This window comes from Chinchilla lanigera, unplaced genomic scaffold (genome assembly GCF_000276665.1).
Source record: "Chinchilla lanigera isolate Chin_1 unplaced genomic scaffold, ChiLan1.0 scaffold00018, whole genome shotgun sequence".
In the NCBI taxonomy this organism is placed as follows: Eukaryota; Metazoa; Chordata; class Mammalia; order Rodentia; family Chinchillidae; genus Chinchilla; species Chinchilla lanigera.
In genome coordinates, this window is record NW_004955419.1 from 25,164,730 (window position 1) to 25,191,146 (window position 26,417).

The 26,417-nt window shown below is 41.3% G+C and overlaps 2 protein-coding genes across 2 annotated transcripts in view; both read right to left on the bottom strand.

Annotated features, from left to right (window-relative positions):
- Window positions 1-16,665: 16,665 nt before the first annotated feature.
- On the bottom strand, window positions 16,666-24,222 carry Murc (muscle-related coiled-coil protein). The gene is made up of 2 exons (XM_005382806.2): window positions 23,496-24,222; window positions 16,666-17,394 (listed from the first exon to the last, which is right to left on the bottom strand). Exons 1-2 carry the CDS (start codon window positions 24,048-24,050, stop codon window positions 16,711-16,713), a joined length of 1,239 nt encoding a protein of 412 aa, XP_005382863.1. The 5' UTR covers window positions 24,051-24,222; the 3' UTR covers window positions 16,666-16,710.
- Window positions 24,223-24,401: 179 nt separating this feature from the next.
- The window catches only part of Tmeff1 (transmembrane protein with EGF-like and two follistatin-like domains 1), a gene marked incomplete at its 5' end in the record, with an annotated part of 94,688 nt that continues 92,672 nt past the window's right edge, over window positions 24,402-26,417 (bottom strand). The window contains 1 exon segment of the mRNA XM_013513288.1: window positions 24,402-25,522. Within this exon segment, the coding sequence (XP_013368742.1) occupies window positions 25,438-25,522 (85 nt within the window).

A 26,417-nucleotide genomic window follows, 5' to 3' on the forward strand; every position in this document is an offset into this window, starting at 1 on the left:
CTGTCTGAGCACTTACAAACTCATAATTAAGCCACAACTCTGTCTGCCAAGACTATTTCTTGAAAGAAAGGTAAATAGCTGCAGGGCCTTTGATTGGTATCTTGACAAATAATTAGTAAGACAGTTCTGCTCTGGGAATTCATGCTAACAAACTAAACAAATTCACATCATGCATGCCCATTCTTCTTAAAAAATAAAAAGATATACCACATTTAAATATTTAATTACTGAAATGAATTAACACATATAATTCCAATTTACACCCATATTTTTAAGAAACTTCAAGAAATCTATATCATTCTACCCTGAATGTTTGCTTCTTAGAAAGAAATCAAATCTTTTCCCTAAAAAGGCCAAATCACTTTTTATGAAAAACCAAGTAAATGCTAACCAGATACAAGGCTTCTATAGAGTATACATCCATATAGACACGGTATTTCCAAACTGTCTGGAAATGGTCAGATAGTGAATTTTTTTGGCTGTGCAAAATACATGGCCTCTGTCACAACTGCTCGTGCTTGTACAAAAGACTGAAGATGCAGGAACAAACGACCACCCCTGTGTTCCAATTAAACTTTATTTACAAAAATTGGTAGAGAGCCAGATTTGCCCCCACGGGCCATAGTGTGCTGGATCCTTGCTCTCTCTGCTGGAATCTGAAGTTAAGTTAATGCAAAACAAAGCGAGAAGAGGAGGAATAAATACTCTCAACGTGTTTTATTTTCTTTCCCATATAAATCAAATCTCAGGATTCCTGTGCCCTCCCTAAAAGTGATTTCTAAATAATACAGTAGCCCCTCAGGCTCACCAAAGAGACCCTCCCTTTGTCTTGCTTTTTAGACTGCACCTCAGAGGCAGTGAAAAAGGGGCGATGCAGAGGTCATTTTCAGAGAAATTTGCTGAAACATGTAGCTCCCTCACTTCAAAGGAACGCTCCCTGGCTCAAAGGCTTTTCAACCTGAAGCCCTTCTTCTTTCTCAAAGGAAATCAAGAACCAGAGTACGAGCCTGCCACCTTGTGGCTAACTGGAGCATGGACGGGAACACTGTGGGACCAAGACCTCTGAAGGATGTTTGTGCCCTTTGAAACAGGTGCCGGCCCCTAGTGCTACACAGGGAGCCAGGAAAACTACTGGCCCTTGCCCTCAAGGAGTTTAGAACCTATAAGAGAGGAGTTGGACATACATCCCCCCAAAACAGGGAAACACATGTAAAATTGCAAACATGAAAAGCAGTCTGAAAGAGTTGTACGACATGTTCTGAAGTGAATAAAAACACATCAGGCACGAGAAAGTGCCCCTGAGAAGGAGGAGATTGAACTGACGCCTGAGGCAAGTGGAGGCCTGAGGTGAAAAGGTGAGGGACATGAGTCCGTACTGAGGCACAGTGACTGCAAAAAGCTCATGCCTGGAGGGAAGTGAGGGGAATTTGGACCAAGATGAGACCAGGAGGTAAAGAAGGGTTGGAAAATGCAAGGCCTCAGAAACGTAAAGATGGGGCTTTCTCTTCATCTTAGAAGTGGAGTAAAATCACAAAATAGATCCAAACCTGAGCAGTAACTTCATCAGATTCAAATTAAAAAAAAAAAAAGAGCACACTATATCAGTCAGGGTCTACTCAGGAGTCAAAAATTATGCAAGAATTTTAACAGGAAAAGTGTAATATTGTAATTATGAGCTACCCAACAGGAGGGTAGTATCCTGAGGGGCTGCCCCATAAGAAATAAAGAAAACAGAATAAAAGAAAGAAAGCTACAGAGGGACAGAACAGATGTGAGGAACAGCCATCATCCAAGGAGGAGCCTCCAGCTCCCAAATCTCAGATCCTGTGTGGCACAGCCACAGCTCACTAGATGCTAGAGACATCTCAGGGGTAGAATTTACAAAAAATGCTTCCTCTAGGGCACCAGAAAAAGCCATTCAAAAGGAGGTAAGTCTGCTAAAATACTATTAGCAAACTGCTCCTGGAGGTTGCTGCAAAAAACTTGGCATTGGTGCACAGCAGCTGGGCTCAGTAGCCTGGTGCCTAAGATAATGCCTGTAAGAAGAAAGCACTGCAGGTGATAGCTCAGAGCCATGCACTCCAACTAGAAAAAGAAGTCCTTCCTCTCCCAATATCATGCCAGTGCCCTCAACAACATTTAGCATCACACCAGCTGGCCAAGGAAAAATATTTCAAAGATCCAGCTGAGCAGGCAATGAAGAGTGGATTTCAAGGTGTGAGGCCATAAATTTTCAACTAGCACACATTTGCTTCTATATGGAGAGCTTCCTAGAAGAATAGCGAGAAGAGATACAAACAGGTCGGTTAAAAGATGCATAAAGAAGTCAAGAGAAGGAGGTAGAAATGGCAATAACCTCTAGGTAGAAGAAATAACACAAAAAAAATCCCATAAAAAATAAAGAAAACAAAATTTAAAAAAAGACAGCTTTCTGCACAAAGGACACCAAACAGCTGGGCTTATCTTCCTGTGCTCTCTGGGCTTGCAGAAGAGCTGCCTCAAAAGGGATGGCTAAGAGAGCTAGGAGGTAGAGCTGTCACAAGCCCAAGACAAGAGATGAACAGCACCAGCTGTCCTGAGGCAGTTCTCAGTATTCCAAAGGCACAGGTTTAGGGTTACTTTGAGAGACAGACTTGCCAGGCTTAATAAGAACATCAGGTACAATCAAAGTGACACCCAATCCATGCAAACATGACCACAGCCAGGCTTGCAAGGGCAGGGCTTTGAGCCTGAAAAATTATTAGAAAAAAACATGGCTTGTGATAAACCACCACTCCCATTTTAATAAGCCTTTAAGTAAAAAAGGTTTTGTTTAAAACCAGCAAGCCTGGCTTTCAGTGGCTTCATAAAAGCCTTGAGTTTACCTACTGTCTCAAGATCACCAGAGGGTCCAGCTTGAGGGAGAGGGTGCCACAGCACGTACTCAAGAAAGAGTCATCCTTTATTTCTCCAAAATATTGACATCAGCAGGTGGCAGAACTTGAGTACCTCAAGGCTGAAAAAACAACTATAATTTCAACAACTATAATTTACTACTTTATCACAAAAATAAGCATTTAAGATAGTTCGACCCTCTGAGTCGAACTGCAGTGGAGGGAGGAGTAAGTAGGGCAGGGGATTGCTGCTTTTTTAAAATAAACTCTGCATGAGTTTTTCATTGCTCTTTTGTTTTGAGCAGCTCACTGAATGAAGCTTTCAAATGGACAAGAAAATTGTTATACAGTTATGAAATTTGCCTGGAATTTTAATAACTCAGGATTATCCTTGGGTCTGAAAGTAACTGGAGGACTTTTTACTACATGAATTTAAGAAGGTATAGGATATGCCTGAGATGGAAAAGAAAGTTTCCCTGCATCAGATTCCTTTTGGATTCGTCCCTCTGGATTTAATGGTACCCATAGGAAGTATGCTAAGAAAGAATGGCCTCCAACTGAACTCTGCTTATTTGGTGCACCCAAGGTTTGGACAAGTCTGAATGTAGGGGTAGCCTTCGTTTTTGAGATAAAGTTGAGCAAGCTCCTGTATTGCGCTATACTGCAGCAACAAATCAAAACTCCCTGTTTCAGAGTTGTGAATTGATGTATCAAAATGAGTAGCATGGTAAAAACAGGGCATCCTGGTGGATTTGCTAAGTAAAACTTGACTAACAACTTCTTGAACCTTCCTGCCCATAAAGAAAATACGAAATTTTTGAAAGGTAAGTGAAGATTTTTCTGGACAGTTCTGTGCTGAATCTCCACCAAGGTTATTGTTATGGTTTATATTTGGATCCCCGCCCCCCAAAGCTTCATGAGATCAGAAGTGGGACTTTAAGGAGATGATCATATCATGGGGCCGTGTTACTTGTCAGTGGATTAATTCACTGATGAGTTCATAGCTAAATATGAGGCTGGGAGGTAAAGCCTGGTCTGAGGAGGTGGGTCACTGGGGGTGTGGACTCTCCCTTTCTCCTCCTTTGGTCTCTCTCTCTCAGCTTCCCGCGGCCACGCCATAAGCAAGCATCCTCTGCCAGGCCACCCTGCCTTACAGTCAGACTAGAGACTGAAACTTCTACCATTTGTGAGCCAAAATGTATCTCTTCCCCTTTAATCTGTGGGTGTCGGGTATTGTGTCCCAGAGATAAAGTAACTAAGAAAGCCATGGTGTGGGAGGCCTGTTTGTCTAACTTCATGTTTGGCAAACAGGGGATTCACAGGATACTAGGGGGACAAAACGGATTGCTGCTTCCAACTTGGGAAACTTGGGGAGTGATAATGTCTTCCAGGAGTGACAACTTCCCGGAGCTCAACGCTATTTTTTTTTTTTTTTTTTTTTTGTTACCGGGAATTGAACTCACGACCTCAGGCTTGCCAGGCAAGAGCTTATGCCTCTGAGCTATATCCCCGGCTCTCGACCCTTTTCTGCTTCTCTTTCAGCAGGCCCACGCACCACCCTCCTTAACTGCTGCAACTAACAGGACGGCTCCACCCGTCTGCTGAGGTCCACTCGGCGCAGCGGGACGCCTCTCAGAAACAATTATTTTCCAAGTGATCCCCACCGCTCCCTCCCACGTGGCCCAGAGAACACTCATTCGTCAGTGCCCTGCGGTCCTTCTAGGGTCGACTTCTTCCTAAATTTAATTTGGGGGGACAGCACCTGCAAAGCTTCAACAGCTTAGGTGCCAACCCCAAGCAAAACAGCTGCTAGAGAGAACATTCGCATTTCAACCATAAAAAGAAGACAAGGAAATAATTTAAACTCGTTCACCAGGCTGAAGCAGCAAAGGTTATCATATGAACATAACTATGTCGTCACTAATAAATTTCCTGTTGGTAGACGGTTAGGAAATTGACAGACTTTTCCTCTTAGCACGAATTCCTAGAAAACCAGCGTCTGAACATCTCTGCCCTGGAGTAACTGGCGTGAAAGGCCCCGCCCCGCGTGCGCCGCGCCTGCGCAGTGGAGCAGGCTCGGCCCTGTTGCTCCGCAGCGCGCATGCGTCACGCCATGGGCGCTTTTTACGCCCCGAAAACACCCGGCTTCTGTGGGCCTCCTGCGGGAAATGCAGTCTTCTCTGGGAAACCCGGAGACAGGTTTCAAGGTGGTGATGGGTGGTTTTCTGGAACCGCCCCGACCCGAAGCAAGCGCTCTGCAGAATGCTCGGGCGTGCGCGGGGATGCGAGGGGCACAGGGTCCTACCCGCCGCACCCACCTGCTCCGCCCGGGTGGGGTGGTATTCTGGTAGACTTATGAGAGTTAAAGTTCCTGATGCCTTAAAGAGCATAAAAAATCGTAGCTGTTCTACCTGTTTACGTCAGATGCCAGAAACTATTTAGCTCTTCCTTTTCAAGATTGATCTTGTGTGTTCAATCATCTTCCATTTCTCGGCAACTTCTAACTAGTTGCCACACTAGTGATCTTCGCTTTATTCCTTCCTAAATGGTCTTTCTTCAGCCCGTCTCCTCCATCATTTATAAATATACTTGCGTTCTTTATGCTCCTCCTTTCCGTATCTACCTTTCCTTGTCTCTCCTCTTCGCCTCATGAAAATTGTAAATTTATCACATTCGTCTCTTCTTCACCCGTCACACCTACCATCCCAACTCACAGGAATCTAGCTGTTTCTACCTGCTGCATGAAAACCGCCCCCAGCAATGTCTGCAGTGACAGTGCCATTGAGTCCAAGGAACACCTGTCTGTCCTGCATTCTCTACAGAGCCTGACGCATCTGTCTGCCTATAATCATTGTCACGCTCTCTGCTGCTCCTGCTGGTATCTTTAATACTCCCTGTGTTCCTACCTCTCTGATCACTCTTTGCCTACCACATATGTCTTCTATTATGGTTTGTGTCTAGACTTCCCCCCAAAGCCTCATGGAGTCACATTTTTTTTTTTCCCAGAGGTGGCTGAATCTGGTGTGTGATTGACTCTTATTGCAATGTTGGTGTTAAGGTCCACTGATTGGATTGGCACCGCCCTATCCCGGTAGACTGGATACAATATAAGGAACAGGAAAAGCTTTGTCTTACTCTCTCATTGCTTTTGCTGTCTTCTGCTGCCATGAACTGTTACCCCTCTGCCATGTGCCACCCTGACTTGGAGCCAGCTGATTATGGATTGAAACCTCTGAACTGTGAGCTAAATAAACTTTTCCTCCCCTAACTTGTGGGTGTCAGATATTTTTGTCTCATCAATGAGAGAAAAGTAACTAGGACATCTTCCTTGTTCTTCTTTTGTTGGTTCTCTTTCTTGTCATTGTTTTAGTGTACTGATGACTCCCAAATCTGTACTTCTAGACCAGATCTTGTCCCACTGCATCTCAGAGTACTTCTTTTCTGGTATCCCTTTGTAAAAAGCTACACCTTGCCTTTTTCTTGTGTTCACCATCCCTGTGAATGGCATCGCGTGCTGTCTTACACCAGAAACCTCAGAGCTGCCTTAGACTCCTCGCTCTCCGTCATGCCCAGTTGTGAGCAGGTTCCCTAAGGAAACAGACTCGGAGCATCAGATGCAGGTGGTTTATTGAGGGCTGTTCTCAGGAATAGCACCTGTGAAGGATAAAGAATTCCGGGTGAAGAGTATGGAGGAGAGTTGAATAGTTGATGCCATTGGAACAGTGGCCCAGGATGGCCCTTCAAAGATGGCAAGCCCTGCACCTGGTTGGCCCTTCAGGGCTCTTCCATGCTGAGGCTACAGGTCAGACACGTATCCCTCAATCAACCAGTCAGAAGATGTGAGTGGCTTTCAAGAGAACCATGACCTTGGGCGAGGTGGCTCTCTGCTGAGGGAAACATGGAGGAGGAGCTAACTGAGAGCTATTATCCACCCAGACATTCAGCATCTGGAGCGATGCCTGCCAGCCTTCAACAGAGAACCAGGGAAGGCATCACACCACAGGACCCACTACATCCCTTATACTCAGTCACCACATTTTTGGCCTTTTCTACATTTTAATCTTCAAACAAGAGCTTTCCATTTTCAGACTACTTCCTTTACTGTTCAAAAAATATGAGATACTGTTGGGAACACAGCAATGAGCCAGGCACAGTCCCAGCTCTCAAGATGCTTTCAGTCTGGTTGGGGAGTGAACAATCACTTACACATGAACTTTAAAACCATGACGTGATCCTGAGTTCCTATAATAGGGAAGACATGCCAGTCAGAGTTGGGGAGGAGTCGCGGAAAGCTTCCTAAAGAAAGATCTTTTTAGCTGGAGTCTGAAAGATGAACAAGAGTTAACTAGTGTGCGCTTGGGTGCTTAGTGAATGGGAATGAGAGAGGTGTGGACATGCGAAGGTCCTAAGACATGTGCGACAAGTCATTGGAGGACTTGAACGGCCAGCAGGTCTGGAATGCAGAAACTGAGGGGAAGAGTACTAGGAGATGAAGATGAAAAGTCAGGCAGGAGCCAGGTCCTGCTGCACCAATATTAGGTCATTTCCCCCTAAAAGTAATGAAAGCCCCTGAGTGGCCTTAATTTCTACATAGTATATTGATGTATCTTAGTTAAGCAGAATATTCCACTATTCCCAATCAGTACAGATCAAATGGATCATATAGATATACAAAATGGTTTAAGGTTAAATTATGTTATTACTAAATGCCAAAGGCAAAAATAAAAAATTGTAATGCAGTTATTAGTGCAGTGGACTGCTTATCTCTAAAGGCTGCTGTCTTTCCTCTGAACAGTAACGCCTAATCAGTTACCGACTGCTTACTAGATGCTAGTTTGTGTTTTTGAATAAATTACCTGACTTAACAAAACCCCTCTACAAAGTGGATCCTGGAACGACAGATCCAGCGAATATGACTCGCCCAAGTTCTCCTAGTGAGAAAATGGCAAAGTAAGACCTGAGCCCGATGTTCAATTTAAAGCTGAAGTTCCTCATTACTACCCAGAAGTACTCCGTCTAAGCTTTGGGAAACACCCAACTTCATGTGGCTTTATTGCCCATTGCCTTCAATTTCCTCAAACCAGACCTATTCTTCAGTCAGACTCTCTTCATACATCTGTGCCAACTTCACCTGAGCCCAAATTCAGTGCGTACTTGTACACACACACACACACACACACCAAGTCAAAGACTACCTTCTGAGGGCCACCTCTAGAACCCGGCACTGTCCCCTAGGAGATCTGAACCAATGCTGACTTATTCTTCCATACCTTTCCAGCCCATCGTATTGATGTTCACATCTTTTCATTTTAACATAGAAATCACACCAATGATCATAGTTTTATTAGATTATAGTGGATTTGCCTTATTCTCATTTTCCATATTTAGGTGAAAATAGCCATTAGATGTCAGCCTTGAGCTGCAATGGTGTTTCCTAGACTCTGGCCAACAAGCAAGCCACCTACAGTGCTAAGAATTGAGCCCAGACTCCCTAGTGGAAAACGTTTGGAGTCTGAGTAATTTCCTTTATAGAGTGAACTATGAGAAGAACTATAGACACTTTCTGAATGAAACGTGATTCGATTTTTCAACAAGCAGAAACGCAATGAGTTAGAGCATGTCATTCTTCTGCCCAACATGCCTCAATGGGTCCCGTTCTTGTTTGGAATAACAACCTACCTCTTTATTACAACCCTATAACACTGCACTCTCCTAATCCTCCATTTTCAGCCAGACTCCTGAAACTCTTTGCAAAAATCCTGTACCTGCACGGTTGACTCATTAAATTCAAAACATTGTGCCGGTCTTATCAGAGGGGCTCCAGGCACCTTTTCTAAAACAGCAATGGGCCACTCTACCATGCCTGTAACTCTATCCCCTTACCCTGATGTACTTTTCTTCATAATACTTATCACCACCTAAGTTACATTCATTGTCTCTCTGGAGTTGCTTACTGCTTTACTCCTAAACCCTGAAAAAGTACAAAGCTTACTGTCTCCCCCAGCAAAAATTACCTGAATTCATAGATATTCAGAGAAGAGGCCAGAATTCAGAGGCACATGTTCGTTTTCAGTCAATAAACACATATTAAACTCCTAATACCCAGAAGGAATGGAGTTCAGCATGGTGGCACACACATGTAATCCCAGTTCTCTGGGGAAGCAGAGGCAGGACTGCAAGCAAGTTTGAGCCTAGCCTGGACAACTTATCAACCTTATATGACTGTCTCAAAATAAGCATTTTTAAAAAACAATCAGGAGGTGTGACTTAGTGCAAAAGCCGCACTGTTCAGTGTCCAAGTACTACACACGAGCACACGCGCATGCGCACACACGCACACACACACGTAAATACAAATGTTATGTGAAATGTCATAGCTGACCATTGCCAAAAACTGTGAAACAAAAGAAATATGCTGCGTGCGCTCATCTCTGGGCACTTCATTTACTATCCTGCCTCCAAACAGCTTACTTCTTAAAACCTCCCTTGAAAGAAGGAGTTCTCCAGAGTGGGAGACTTTGATTCTCTTTTGTATTTGAAACCCTTTCCCCAAGATACCTCAGCATGCTTTATTTCATGTTCCTGTCTTTGACCCTCAATTTGCAGTTGAGTGAGTGGTAGTGTTTTTTGTCTAGAAAACTAAGTCAAGTTTCACGCTTTCTATGTCCATCCTCTCCATTCCTACACTTTGTTCTACTCATTTAAACACAAAATCATCACCATGACCATAATCATTTTCTACACAAAAATTTGAAAACAAAAGTAATCCACCAAATACATATGGCTGGGTTCCATCAAATCAACAGTAAATCACAGGTTTGTTTCCTAATCAACTTTAGCCTTTCTGCAGTCTACACACACACACACACACACACACACACACACACACACAGAGGCACCATCATCCTGAACAGGTAAAAGGAAGAGGAAGAGATGCTTAAGCAGGTTAGTAATGGAAGGTGATATTTTTTAAGTATAGGAGAATAACTAGTAAATCTTAGGTGATTCTACTCTCCAACTTAAATGCTGGTGATTTCTTTTTACATGGGAAAGATGCTTGAATTTCAAGTAGAGGGAGTACGTTGATGCAATTATGAATTTACAATTAGGGGCTTTTTGGTTATTTTCTGTCCTCTTAAAATTTAGTCCTATATTTTGACAGCTGACAACCTTATCAATGTTTCTCTGAAATCTCTATTGCTTTGAACTAGAACTAATCACACCCCATACATAATTCTGTTATTTCTTCTCCTTGTGGAAATACTCCAAATAAATGTGGCCATGTGGAAGGTGTTAACAATTAAAATGATATTTATTTCAATAGATTTTACCTAAAACAACATGGCTACATAACCATGGTCTGTAAATTTAAAGCTTGTTCAGATACAAGATCTAACGAGACTCAGATAAACTCTAAATATTGGCCCAGGAGATTATTAAGATGTCTTAGTTGCCTTACAGTATTATGCAGTCAGCAAACTTCAGCCAGGAATAATACCTGTTTGGACTCATAGCAAGAACTTGAACCAAATCCTACAGACTGAGGTGCTCACTGTAGTTCTAAATTCCTGCTTAGAACATGTCACGTTCCTCTTGAAATAAATAGGGGGTTGGAAACCAGTGTTGCATGGAGAATTCTTGCCCTTTCAAAGTACTGATATCACAAACTACTCAGGAAAAAATTATTCATGAAAGTACAGCCCAAGAACAACCATTCAGAACAGCCAAAGTCCAGTTAGGCAATTATAAGTCCTTTATCCAGAGTCAGTCATGATGGCATGCCTATAGTCTCAGAACTCTGGGAGGGTCTTGAATTCAATGCCAGCCTAGGCAACTTAGTGATTGAGTGAGATAATGTCTCAAAATAAAAGATGAAAAATAAAAAGCACTAGGGGTGTAGCTAGTACAAATGCCTTGGGTTTGATCCCTCGTGCTGCAATTTTTAAAAAATCTTCCTCTTTCCTTCAGATTGTCTGAATTTTCTCAAGAAACCCCACCTTTTCATTTATCTATAGTTTAACGGGTGTGTATCACACCCTCTCCTCTGTAATATCCAAGTTGCCTGAAGATTAGTACTGTAAGTCAGTGTATTCAAAACAGGCCTCAGAAGTAGCAGCAGCCAAGTTCACTGGGCTGCTTAACTCTGCATATTAGGCTGAGAAAGCACAAACCAAGTTATGTCTTTACATTAGACCCTTAAGTGTGGTGAATTTTCTGGCCCAGGGACCCTGGTCTCTCCAACTCCTCTTTTGTTATGATTTGTGTCTAGATATTCCTGCAAAGCCTCATGCAGTCATGAGGGGAGGGGGCTTCGAGAATTTATGACTGATTCATGGTCCAATGCTGGGATTATAGTGTGAGTGTTATCCTCGCCCTAGGGCGGATAGCCTGCATACAATACAAGGGAAGGGAACAGCCTTGCTCTCTGTCGCTCCTCCCTTTTTTTGCTATTGCTGCTTTGGCGGTTTTCCACTGTCATTAACTGTTGCTCTCTGCCATGTGCCACTCTTCCTGGAGCCAGCCAAGGAATGAAACCTCCACAAACTGTGAGCTAAATAAACCTTTCCTTCCCTAATTTTAAGCATCGGGTGTTCTATCTCAGCAACGAGAGAAAAGTAACCAAAACATCTTTGTTACTGCCCACTTGAGTTGAAAGCAATGAAGACCTCATTGCTGCTGCCCCTTGCTGGCTAAGTACGTGAGACAGGCCTGTGGGCCTCACTGTTGATGACATGGGATGCCCTTGCTCCCAACCTGGCTTTCCCCCAACCACACCAGGGTACAAGGGCCTCCAGAGAGATAGGAGGATGCATCTCCTCTCTTGGGCCTAAGCATTTTCATCATCATAATTTACCAGATACGCTACATTTGGGATCTACTGGACATTTGCCTATAATAAAACACTTCAGTCTCCATTCACTGTCAATCCTAATATGATGTCTCCATTAGCCAAAATGTTGAAGAATGAGTTGCATCAAATCTATCTTGAGGTCATCATATATTTTTGATGCCATTACTTACCTCCAATGTGACAGACAATGAGGGATCACCAAGCTCAGCCCATGAAGTGCTGGAGGCTGTCAGCAGCTGATTTAACAGCTGTATCTAGAACACATGTATCTAGGCAACTGGCCTTGGCAATGGAGCAAGTTGCAGCAGCTTTTATTGTGTTAACGGGAACAAAACACAGATTTGGCTGGATTCCTCAGATGCCAAACAATAAATGAGATGAGAAAAAACAATCCATTCTAAGAACGAAGTGTAGCTTTTCTTTGGACCACACAATGAGCGAGAACTCTGGCCTTGGGCAAAGATAGATGGGAGAGAAATTCCTAATGGCCTTCGGGCTGCAAAGTTCTACTTTTCAAGGACTTTGCAGTCCTGGTGGGGCAAGGAGGGCAAGGTGCTTAATGAAGTCAGGAAAAGAGCTCCCTGAAGCAGGCCTTTCAGCAAGCAGAGGTGGGAGTCACCATGGCTGGAATGCACAGACTTCCAGCATGGCAGCTGCAAGGCACAGGCACAGTTCCCTCGCGTTCCTCCTCAGGCCTCACCAAGGGACGAGTAAGCAAGGCTGTCAGCAGACAGTAGAGAATTCCGTATTTTGTGTCAGCAATGGGCACAGCCATCTGCCCATGTCAAAAGCCTGACAATGCTGGGCTCCCCAACACAACCCACATCCAAGTTTACCCCTCCACAGCTCAGTTACTTCTTTACTTCAGGTAATCCTCTCTCACCTAGAAAAATGCAAGTGTGGTGTTAACTGCTCTTTGCGCCGGTCTGTTAACAAAGTATCCTCTGTAAAACATGCATCATGGCACTCCTCAGCTTAAAATTCTCTCCGTGGCATTTTATGGCCTTTAATATAAAACAGTACCATGCAGCCTATCAACATTGCATCTTGCCTTGGATTCCACGTTACCTGACTGCTGGTTAGCCTTCAAATGCCACTGGAAATACTTTGTCTAGCTTTCATGCAAGGTCTTCCCCCAGATTATTAATGTCCTTCCTCTTTCTCTCCCATCATCCTTTCTTGAGTATGAGTAGAAGTCATCTCCTCCACCAGGGGAGAAGTTCCCTAAGCATAGGGACCACACCTCTCATTTCTGGATCGGTAACAGACAGGCAGCACCAGGAAGGTGTCCAAATACTGGTGACTCAAAGATGAGCAAAACACAGTTCCTGCCCTGAAGTAGCATAATCTAGTTAACACAGTTACATAAATAAACTATAATCCACTGCACATGCCAGGACAGATGTGTGATCAAAATGTTACATAAACAGTTTTCGTCTCTACATCCATCATTTTATACATAGCACTAGTTACATTGCTAAATTTTTGCTTGACTCTCCCAGATACTGCAAGTTTGAAATAAAGGCTGGAAAGATAGAAGGGAAAATTTCTATTCATCTTTGAGTTGTCAGTGTCTTGTACAGAATCTGGCACATAAATATGCTTAAAACAGGGAAGGTCATCTCCCAGAACAAAAGGGGAAGGTGGTAATCCAAGCAGACATACAACATAAGAAAGGCATCATGTGGCCGAGCATTCTGGGGAAGGCTTTCTGACAAGCACAGCCGATTTTAGGAAGATGTTCGAAGTATACACAAAACCCAAGAATATTCTGCCACCTTTTTCTGTCCTGGGAGTCTCACCGTGAAGGTGCAGTTATCCTAGATCTCCTGTCTACTACTCATGAAACAGACTGACAAGTTCTGACCTGGGCAGGGAAGCTATAAATTCTCAAATAAGGCATCACTCAAGAGATGGTCACAAGGATGACACAAAACACAGCGTGAAGCTTTTATATTTTTCATTCGCAACAGACCAGCACAGCTCCAATTCAAGAACTGAGGATGAAAACATGATGGTTTCCCCTTATTTGGTAAGTGTTATCTATAAATTTCCTTAGCAGGGTTCAATAAGAGAAGTTTTAGAAAACCTGTTTCAGAAGGAAAAAAAAACAAGTCCAGTGATTTCATAACAGAACTGCACAGTTGACCACGGTACACTTCACATAACATGACCCGTGCTTCTTAGCTGGCAGAATCACGTCAGGCTTTCTTCCAAACTAAACCCATTAATGTGCATGGAAGACAAAGAATGCAGTAGAAATGGTTTGTACTTTTCATTTATAAAAATCTGCTTGTGGGGAGATACACATACAGAGCAAGCTCAACACTCATGCCCTTTCTCACTGTTACCTATTTGCCCTGTGTCTGTAGCCTGTAAGCCAGGACCAGGCCACTGCCAACTCAGCGGAAAGCAGCCTGGGCATCGCATGCAGGAGACGGACGTGCTCTGTCTACTCTGTGGAAGGCTTCAGAGTAGGCACCATGCGCTTGGTGTCTGTGGGCGTCGCATTGCTCCGCTCACAGCAGAGGCGGGAACACATCCTGCTACTAGTTGCATGTGAATAAATCGTCTAGAGTCCAAGGTGTATAATTTCTCAAACACAGATGAGCAAGGCATCTGTTCAGTGTGGTCTGAAACTGTAAAATAAAGGATGCTGACTAGAACTTTCCTTACATGAAGTGGGATGTGTGACTTTGCAGCCCATTATCCTTACACCAAGAAAAGAAAGCAAAAGAGAAGAGACTGTGGGTGTGGAACTTAGAAATGCCCTATATGGGAGGAAATGTCAAGAGAAAGATGTGACACAGATGGAAAATCTTAGCACAAAAAAACAGTTCAGGATTACAGTGAACCTCTAGGGACATGCAGCCATTTTAGTCTTTCTGGGTTTGCAAAAATCTACCGCAGTGAAGAGCTGACCAGGTTACAACTCTTTTCTCATAAAAAGTCAAACATACTTATATGGAAAATGTCCCATAAAATTTTAAGTCTGCTTATAAAATGGGTCAATAAGCAAAAATTCTTGACAATAATATTTACTCAAAAAAAAAAAAAAAAATTAGCCCAAATGCTATTCTTCTTTATACTCTTTGTAACCTAGGAACACATCTATGGTAAGGAAAGTTACAATATCAGACTTCATTTGCATATTGCTATTTGCATTGGTACAAATATTTACACCTAGGACATTAACATTTGCAATGCCTTTTTAAATTCAAATTTATTATGGCTCTTAAGGTGATTAGGCTCTTAAGGTGATTTATTATGGCTCTTGGGTGATTAGGCACCCAAGCTCTTTCTACACTGTGATAATGTTTTTAGAATTTTTTAAATATTTTATTCAACGTGGTACACATTTTAGTTTTCAATTTACAATTTTATGTATTTAGGCAGAATGAAGAGAAACTAATACTGGATCAAACCCCTAAACTCAAACACCTGGATAACCAAGTAAAATATCTTATGTGTGTCTGTATAGATATATGTATTTATTATTTGTAGTTACTACATGATGGCTCAAAACTGATTTGAAAGTCTGAAAAATGGGATAGCTGATTATCAATAAATTCAACAATTCTGCCATTTCTTCCACAGTTAAAAAAAAACAAAAAACAAAAAACAGGATTAAATGTACTAGAAGCATAGAACTTGTGTGACCACTTCTTTCTTTGGAATAAATCTGCTTCCTCTCTAAAAGCTAACAGCTAAGTGAAATCTGACTCATAGCAACTATGATGAACACCTACAAATACTGTATTGTACAGCTGGGCCATGAAGGTTGCACTCTGGAAAACACAAATGCTGAAGTTCATTTCCAAGCCCACTGCAACAGAAAAGACTTTAGAAAGGTCACTTGACAGCCAGGCATGGTGGCATACTCTCATAATCCCAGCTACATGGGAAGCTGATGCAGAAGGATCATGAGTTCAAGACTAGCCTAGGCAACCTACTGAGAGACAGCCTATCTCAAAAAGGGCTGAAGAGCTGGGTGTGGTGGTACATGCCTGTCTGTAATCCTAGCACTCAGGAGGCTGAGGCAGGAGGATTGCTACAAGTTCAAGGCCAGCCTGGGCTACATAGTAAGTTCAGGACCAGCCTGAACAACATAGCGAAACTCTGTCTCAAAAAAAACAACAAAAGAAAAGGGGGTGGGGGTGCAAGCTCAATGTGAAGGACTTGTGTCCAATCCTTGGTTTAAAAAAAAAAAAAAGAAAAGAAAAGGGGGAAAAAAAGAAAAGCAAAAAAGAAAGAAAGCCACTTGGATAACACAGCCAGTCTTACACCTCATGCTGCAAAAGTTGGTATGGTCCACCACAAATCTAAAACCAAAAAAAAATCAGAAAAGGATTTTCCAAGGAACATTTTAAGACACATCCAAAACTTGAAGTTTGGTTGTAGTCTTTGATGAAAAGATTATCATTCAGACATTTATTTTATACTCTTGTTTCTATGAAAACATTTAAGAAGATGGATTTTAATTTCTGTCCAACCTAGGCCTTCATCACCTGGTGCTCAGGGCTTCTTCAGAAGATGTATTATTTCATTCTGTGGCTGAGAGCCCAGTGCGATTTGTGTCTCTCTGGACGTGCTTGCTTTCCCAGACCATGACATTGCCTCTGGTCTTCACAACAGTCCTCTGAGGAGGACAGGAGAGGCAAAGCCACCCTGCTTCTCTGAGTGAGAAGAAGCAGGTGCCTTAGGAAGTGTCTCACTATTAATAAAGCTATGATGCTGGAACTAAATGCTGTCACAGGATGGATGACAGGAGGGGAAAAGGCTGCTACCTACTATCATACATGCTCACAAAAAATAAAAAGAGTTGCCAAGGGAAATGTATGTAATATTATATGGTAGTCAAGATTTTAAATGTAACCAATGAAACACTCATATCACTAGTTTTCCTACACAGCATATAAATAAACGTAGATGACAGTACTAGGCAAACTAAAACTCCATGATTGAGCCTTTTTATTGAATTCCTCCTTATGAGGACTGCTTTAAATCTAACAGAAGTGATTCATCATCCTCTACTCTCACCTGAGGTTTAAAAGTAACCTTTAAAGGTTCAGGGGTTGCACTCTCCCCTCCTTCTTGGGCCGTGTACCCTGCCCTGGCTTCCTCCTGCTCTGTTTCACTGAGCTCGTCGGTGTGGAGCTCTGGGATGGGGACTAGAGACGGGCTCCGGGCGATGATATCCACGCCCATCTCCCTGCCTGCTTCCTGACCTTCGGCCACAGTTCGGTCCTTAGCCTTCCTAAGGCTGCTCATCTTAAAAGCTTCCTTTGAGGGAGCAGCATTAGAAATAGATTTCTTCAATCTTTCCCCTGACTGCCGCAGCCTCTCCCCTGACTGCCGCAGCCTCTCCCCTGACTGTCTCAACCTCTCTCTCCTCTCAGGCGTCACTATTCTTGTTCTAATTCTGTTCACTTTGGTGTCAAAATTCTGCCTTGTCTTCTGCATGTTTTCTCTGGAAAATGCCTTTTTGATGTGATCAATGCGTTCCTTGCCTGACTTTCTAAACCTGGCAGATCTGCTTTCTTCAACGTAATATTCCTCGTCGGAAGACAGCTCTATCGGGGGATCAAAGACTTTTTCTTCTTCCTCCTGATTCTCGGTGAGGTTTCTGTCTTTGACAATAGACAGAGATGTCGGACATCGAAGCTCCTCCTAAAGAAAAGAAAAGCAGAGCGGGTGAGTGCTTTCTTTGCAGTATAGAACAGCTCCCGGACCTGCTGGCCACATCCTGCAAACTTCCTCCGTGGGGTGTTTATCCTTGCCTGCTCCTTACATGCTGGCGTTTCCCAGGGCTTCTTTCTCCTTGACCCTTCCCTCATGAACACTATTTACACCTCTCCACTTCTCCTAAGACAGAGACACACACAAATGATGGGCAAATTTCTCCACCTGGATGTAACAGGCACCGCAAACTCACCAAGTCCAAACATCACGGTGCCTTCATCATGCTCTCCACTTTTACTTCTTCTCCTGTGTCTCTCTGTACCAATAACCATCCAGGTGCTACACATACGGAACCCCAGAATCATCATCCCCAGTATTTCTTCTCCCTCTCATCCTACATTCAACTGGTCACCAAGCCCTGTAGATAATAACTGCTTAATAACTCACATGTTCGTTCCCCCCTCTTCTATCAGTATCTTAATTCAAGTTCTTGACATCTCAGGCCTGAACTTGTATAGTTACTATTTACTGATCCCTCCACTTCTAGAATATCACCTATGTACTTTTTGAGGAACATTACTGAAGCATAGCCCTGATTACATCTCTTTAAAACTTTTTAGAGATTCCTCCATATGGACAGCAGAGAATTCAAATTCTTGAGTATGCTCAGAATCTCTCCAGTCAGCCTGACTCATGTTCCCTCTTCACTAGCCCAGCAACACATATACTCTCAATTCCTCTAATATAAAATGTTTTCATTCCCCTGTAGACAGTTTCTGGTAGGTATCTTAAATGACCCTCCTCTTTTCAATTCCGAACAGCATCTTCCCTCAAGCATCACTTCATATGCCCCAAATTCCCCAGGGGGCTAATGTCTCCAATTTATACCAAAACAACATGTATGCACCACTGGAAGTTATTGCAGTTTGAATTGAACTGGAATTCTACTTATTTATATTTGTGTTCCTGGGGCCCTCGTGTGGTGTTAGGTTTCTCCAAGCTGAGAAAGTACTATGATTAATTATGATTTATTCCCAGCATGTATAGTAGGTATACTCTAATAAATTATTATTGGATTAAATAAAAAGCTTATGCCTTCAACCAAGAGTTAGGAAGCTGGCTACCCCCATACACTACTCAAACCATAGGAACTGAAAAACCTTATTAAAAAAGGTGAAAGAGATGATTTGTTTCTGGGGGAGACAGAGAGATAAATAAAGACGTAAAATATATAGATGGTTGCATGGCAATGAATGCTTAGGTGCAAAAAGCGGGACGGGGATATTCAGCACCAGGGAAGTACTATTTAGAAATACACTGGTCAGAAAGGCCTAATAAGGTGGCATCTTAGCCTGGACCTGAAGGTTGTGCAGGAAGAAAAGACAGATACTGAAGAGGGCAGTGTGGCTAAAACAGAGAGACCAAGGAGCCAGAGGAAGAAGGGTGAGAGAGACAACACATGGGCCATTTACAAAGGGCTCTGTGTCCAATCAAAAGGACAGTGGCTTATTCTGAGTACGACAGAAAGACTAAGATTTTGAGATGATCTGACACACACTGCATAAGGGCGATTCTGTGGGAAACAAGCTACAGGGGCCCGGAAGGTGAGAGCCTCCAGGATTTGCTGACAAGGAAGCCATGAACTGAGAGGAGGGTGGGAGCGGGAGGGAAACTCCCGGTGCAGAAAGACAAAATCTCATCATGGCTTTGAAATGCCCAGTGGACCCACAGCAGAGGGGTTGGGGAGGCTGAGCACGTGAGTGTGCTAGAGATAGAAATTTCAGAGTCATTAATGTAGAAATGGGACTGAAAGTCATGAGGCCGGAAGAAATCACGAAGAGATTCAACATTCCTTGGAGACAAGGTGTGTCTCAAAAATTCAAAACATTCTAGATTTTATAAAACTAATGTGATGCACTACATACATATGATCCCAGTGAGATCTTAGGAACAAACGTTTCTGCAGTAAAAAATACAAATATTTACACTGAGGTAGGAGAAAGACTACACATAGCCTCATGCTATTTCAGGTCAGGTCCTACCACCAAGTGACTTCAGGTCAAGCCAAGGCTTCTTACCAAGCTACCCTAAAGGTAACCTAAATAATTTTTGAAATATTCTGGATTTTAGGGTTAGTGATCATGGATTTGGGATTATTAAATAAGAAGAAAGGGACAAAAATGAGTAAGAAAAAGGAGAAGCATCAACCAGTACAGCATGAAAAAACCCAGAAGGGCACAAAACCCCTAGAGGCTGAGCAGAAAGCAGTTTCAAGGAGAGGAAAGATCCATCAGCTACGCCAGGTATCAAAAGATTAAGGATGACAGCTGGATGGGCAAAAACAACAGACATCAGTGGCCTTGAAGCCAGGCCAGACCATGGGTATAAAGGAAGCCAGCTTACTATTCATAGAATTATTTCTAAAACCAAACAAACAAAACTAGAGATCACGAGATTTCTAACTGATTCATGAATTAAAATTTCTAAAAGAACTGTTTCTACTTGAGATCCAGATTAGTCTATTCAATAATGTACAAGAAATACACTTACACACATTCTAAAATTTAATCAGCCTGGTAGTCAAGAAGGCATCCCCGGAACCTTATTTCTTTGGATACTTATTTAAAATTAAATTCTCTGGCTACAGAACTGGAGTGTCTGCGAGCTAAAAAAAGGCAGAGGTGGGTGTCTCATAACTCTCTGATGAATCAGTTAAGAGGCAGTAAAATTATTCCTCTCCTTTCCTGACACCTGCTGTAGGGAATAACTTCAGCAACACAGTGTGGGTTGGTCTGGCCTGAGAAGGTATAATTAGAAAAGGAAGGAGCCCAAAAGTAATTACTGCTTGGAAGAGAAAAACTCTCACAAGCTTGCAGTGAAGACATCAGATATAGTTTAACTCAGGAATCACACACCCTTCCCTTCCACTGTAAAACAAATAGTATAAAATCAGGCTAAAAAAAGTACAATAAAGCAGAGTCCAAAAAAGTACTTGCTTAGAGATCCACTGTTATAACTCTTATGAGTCAGCAATAAATGGTGAATATACTCTAATGATAACTGAAGATTATAGGGTTGAATTAGAGTTGATTCCTAAATATAATTACATTTGTACAAGTTCAGGTAAAAAATGTCGGTTTTGTAACAGAATGAATACAATGGAGAAGAGTAAATTGCACTTGACTGAATATCAAAGTAGTGTAGCTGGGGATTTTTAGACACATAGAAGTCTGAGACTCATCCTTAGGGCATGGTCAAATAGCTCATTTAGTAACCAGTCACTACTAGTTAATGACCAAAATTACAGGAAGACACAGTACAACTTGTGGCTCACATGACTGACAGAGAGGAATCATCAAGATGGAAGTGTGTTCAAAAAGAAACATAACTAGGGGCTGGGGAGTTAGCTCAGCGGCACAGCACCTGCCTGGCAAGCACAAGGTTGTGAGTTTGATTCCCGGTACCTGGAAAAAAAAAAAAAAGAAACATAACTGGGTAAGAAAATTTAATTATTTTTAAATGCCAGTATCCAGATTTGATAAACATTTAGCCACATACATCTATAGGAGATATAATACAGATAACGATTACAGCCAAAGCCGGGTGTGGTTGCATACGCCTGTACTCTCAGTACTTGGGAGGTTGAGGCAGGAGGACCATTGCAAGCTCAAGACCATCCTGGGCTACAAAATGAGCTCAAGGCCAGTCTGAATTGCATCACAAGACCCTGTCTCAAAAAGACAAAAAAAATTACAGCCAAAAGATATACTCAGGGAAACCTTTTTCAAGAAAAAACTCAAATAGAAATAAAAGTATGCTGTAAGTTAATATCTCAGTTTAAAGATAATTTTACTAGAAGGGGAAATTTCCACACAACCATGTATACAAATGCACTATAACAATTAATGACAACTAATTTTTTTTTTGGGGGGGGGGCGTTTCTGGTACCGGGAACCGAACTCACAACCTCGCACTTGCCAGGCAGGCGCTGAGCTAAATCCCTGGCCCCCAGTGATGACTAATTTTAAGTGCTAAGAATAACCATGTGAATTGTGTGAGTGTTCTAGTTCTCTGTCCACTGTTATATGTCTTTATCTTTTCTCAACATGCTTAACAAAATGTAACAATTGCTGCACTCCTCCCCACAATGTAATTTCACAGAATCACAGAATCTTTACAAGAAAAGAAATCTTTCTTACACTAGTACTTCTCCGTTTCTTTAACCACAGGGGCTTGAATATAGGAAAAATTACCAGTAAGTTACAGGGAGTAAAAAATGAATAAAGAAGCATTTTAACCTCCAAAACTTATATCAATGGGCAAATAGAACTTTCAGAAGTGTTTCTGCTGGAGCTTTTGTAAATCTTGACAGCCTGGCACAAAGGTCCTCAGGAACCACGCCGGATGCCGCTATGTTCCTGGCACACCACATGTAAATGGAGGCTGAAAAACATTCACTATTGCTAATGCACTTGGAAAATGAATCAAAGAATCAATACTATATTCTCCAATACCAAATCTAGATTCCCCACGGCATCCACTAACACTGGACTGGCCTCTGAAAGTATGGTGAGATTTTTAAGCCTGGAAAAGGGCCTTGAGGGACCTGGAAGGAAAGGGAAGTGGTAAAGGACTTCTAATGGGATACTTCATTCTGGCCATCACTGACATCAGCATCACTACTCTCTCCTCCCTATTCTTTTTTCTAAACAACTGCAAGCGCTTTAAAACAGATCCAAGATACCACTTTACCATACCAGTGTAACTCTGTCGGTCAGCAAAGACTATGGAGAATGACTAATGAGTAAAGAACACTCTGGGGGTTTATGGGTCACATCCTTAGGAGTTTACAGATATCTGCCTACATAATCCACCTGTTTTCTCATTTTATTTTTATTCCCCTAGGGTTTTTCCTATATGCACACAGGCATCCATTTTAAAAATACAGTTGTGATAACACTTTTAAATACAGTTGTGATAACACTTTATAACTTAGCTTGCACACATTCCTGATCTTATTTTTAGAACACAAAATTTTAGGGTAAGATTTGTGAATATTTAAGGTTTGCAACACACCAAACTACTCTTAGAAATGCACTAATTAATATTTCTACCAGCAAAACATGAAAATACTTCCTTTCTCTTAACTTTAAACTCTGAGTATACATTTGACTTCACATTTTGGTTTGCTCTGGATTTTTTATGATGGGAGGAGCGTTCAATTTTTTTCTTCTAATTTGTAAGAGTTTAAAAAATATATTGTAGATACGTATTTGCCATAGACATGTTCCTATTCTTAAAAATATGTGCACAGTGCTATAGGAACTTAGCTCAATATACAATGCCACATAAAAATGACTTGATTAAATCAGCTAAGTAAAAAGAATCTGCAATCAAACAAGGAACTATAACTTCTGCATTGGTATTGCCGTAATACTGTAACAATATTTTTAAAACCCCAAATTGTTCTTTAAAGAAATAGCTGTTATTATTGTGACTGATAAGTAAAAATTCCAATAAACAAATACTATTCTTAAAAGTTTACATTTTACTCCTTGGACTTTCCAGACTTTCTATAATAAAAGCGAACATTCTTATAAGTGTACTAGTTGCCAGTTTCTTCTGTTCTGCAGTTCTGGGGACTGAATCCAGGGCCTTAAGACATACTAAGGAAATAACCCTCCTAGTTTCTTCTTTTATGCAACCAAGGGGTGTTCTAAACTAGAGATTTCTTAGGTGTCTTCTAGGACTAACATTCTCAAAGTCCATGAGAGGACATCATGCATACTATTGAGGCTAATATGGTGAAAGAGCCTTACCAATATTAAGTTTCAAAGGCAAGAAATAGCCTTAGCATTAGCCACAGTTCATATTACATGACAGGGCTGAGAAGTTAAAAATACTGATACGACAGTATGTTAGTTAACGTAGAAATGGTTTTATCGTGAGGTCTCTGCTGATCCAGAACTCCACTACATTAATATATACAATGGCTAAGATGTGACATAGGAGACCTCTGACATGACACGCTGGCAATTAAAGGATCCAAGAGACTATAGCCATCAAGCTGAACATTAGTGCAAGCTTACCTGGAATATTACAACACGGAATTTGTTCTTCTTCATTATTTCCTCTTGTTTGGTTTCAACTTTTGTCACATGAACCTGTTGTTTCTCCACTCGGGCCTTCACATCTCTAATGTGAGCACTGACTTTTCGAGTTTTCTCAAAGAGCTTGTTAATGACATAGCTCGTGTTGCTGTGTGCTTGTGAAAGCTTCAACAGGTCAATCTGGACAGATTTGACGGCATTTTCCATTTCCCTGTGCCTCTCTTCTATTCTCTTCTGGCTTGCCTGCACACTGTCCACGATAGTGGCAACTTTGTCCAGCACCGTTACAATGGTAAGAGCAGCATCTTGGTCTTCATCTTCAGAGACACTCGACAGACGATTTTGGTGGATTTTATCAGCGTTTGAAGCAGACCCGTTATGCTCCATTTTATTTTTCAGTAAGAGATGTCCTACTGCAATCAATTCTGGCACTTGGAGCAAAAAACCAGCTTGATAACAGCAACAGAGCTGCTTAAAGGGTTGGAAACCCCACCCCTGGAGAATGGTCAAATATTTATAACTACAAATGCCCATACGCGACTGTTCTGCAATATGAGCCCTTGCAACGCATGGGGGACTGTTCCAAACATGCTTGCTGATTGACTAAGGGACTCAAAAAAGACTGTGTGGGTAGCAGATGAAAGCTTTTTTAAAAAGTTCACTGAAGCTGCCATGTTACTAATATTAAGGCTAGCAGCCAAGTAACAAAAAGGCAAATTCCAACTACTGGGTAAAGCTTTTGTCTTTCAATAATTTCAAGCAGTATTTGTAAAAGCAGAGGGGAATTTGGAAGTGAAATCTGCTTTTTCTATTAAATTCATCTATTATAAATACTGATACATCAATATTAAAGAATAGAGTAAATAACCACACCAAAACAGGCCATGTAGTGAAAACATTATATTGTAACATGCTTTTCCAAACCAAATGTTAAAATTAATATTTAATTTTGAACATATTTGGTAAATTCTACATGCATACTTTTGAGTACCTAAACTACACATTAAACAGCTCAGTACATTCTACTCACACTTCAGACCTTTAAACACCAACAGTCTATTAATATAGCTATTATTACAAGACAAATTCAGATAGAGGTCTTAGGTTATTTTTAAGCTCACTTTAAGAGCACCAATCATTAACAATTTTTGCATTGTATTCACAAACACTAATACAATTTGCTTATTTATGTTAAAACAAATATTTTGTTTAAAAATGAATGTGTATTAAAGTAGTGTAACTGATAGAAGGCCTTTATTCCAATTCATTTGTTAAAAAGCCTATTTTGACAATATCTAAATCTATTTTTCAGTGATCTGTTTCATCTAGTGGTTTTTTTTTAAATTATCAGAATTATTTTTTCAAAGAGGAACGAATAATGAAATTCCAGTCCATACATTTTATAAATATTTTACATCTAACACACACAACTTTAAAGTCCATGAGGTAGGCAGTGTCTAAAAAAATCAGATACCAAATCTCAAAAACATTTAAATATCTATTTAAACACAGTGTCTTCTAGTTTTGTTTTTTCTTTTTTGTAAGAAAAGTAATCTGTAAACATCTTTACCTTTAGTTCATGCTTGGTCATTTGCTGTGGTCACTGTGGAACGAGTATGACTTTATTACCATTTGTGAGTGGGTCCATTTTTGCAAAAATATTACATTCCATGGGTAAAGAACACAGCTTAGAATTACCATGTGGTACAAATTTGTGAAATCAATTTCTGTATTTAAAATCATAAAACAAAGACTACTAAACAGTCCAAAACTGTTGTAGTTGAATATTCTAAATACGAGCCAACAGTACTACACTAAAAATGTCCAAAAATAAGGCCTCTGAAATAAATATTTTCATTCTTTAAAAAAAGACATAATAAATGTATATCACATGGTCAGTGTACATATAAAAGTCATCAGTTTAAACCATTCTAGATGATGTATCTGAAGTAAAATGACCTAGGTTTTGCTTCTGTCGACGTCCTCTATTGTTTTTGGGACATTTTCTGTTGCATTAAAAAAAGAAGAAAAGAGAAAGATTATTTTGTTATGAATATTTCAAATGTTTCCAAATTAATGCACATTTCACACATAAAGCCACACGGAATGCAATTACATGAAGCTATTTGGTGCAAGACATGGTGAAGGCAAATACAAAACACCTTCCCTACAAAGCTGGGTGTTCGTGTCAGACTCTCAAATTCCCTGGACCTTCTTTATCCTCTTTATGGAAAGCTACTACTGGCTCCTCCTGGTGGAAAGCTTTGTTGGCTATATTCACAATTATCCTGTTGATTTTATTATTTGGTCCATGCATACTTAATTATTTCTGTGGCCACGTCTCCTCCAGACTTAAAGCTGTACACCTCCCCAAGATAAGAACACCTGGGCGCCTATGGAGGGCCTTCAGATAGACCCCTTGTGGAGTATCTCTGACTGCCAATCTCAACCCTCTTCAGCTGGAAGTAGTCAAATCGGTCTTTGACCCTTGCCGCTCACAGCAGGTGAGGGGTAAATTTTAAGAGGGGAGTACTTCTTTTTTACCTAATTTAGCTATAGACAGCTGATAGGGTTATTTTAAATTATCAGAATTATTTTTTCAAAGAGAGGAATAATGAAATTCCAGCCCATACATTTACCTTTAGTTCATGCTTGGTCATTTGGGTTTTCTATCTAGTTTAGCTATGGACAGCTAAATTAGGTAGAAATACTGTAAGCAGTCAGACAAGGCTGGGCCCTCTAGAGGTCAATGCAGAAGACAATTGTGGTGGCAGGCATATTCACTGAAGGGCAGGCTTCAAGAAAAACAAAAACTATTCACCCCTGTACTTCCCTTAGGGATGACAGCAGTGACTGATACGCTAAATAGGCATCAATCACCTTGGGATAGAGGGTCTAACC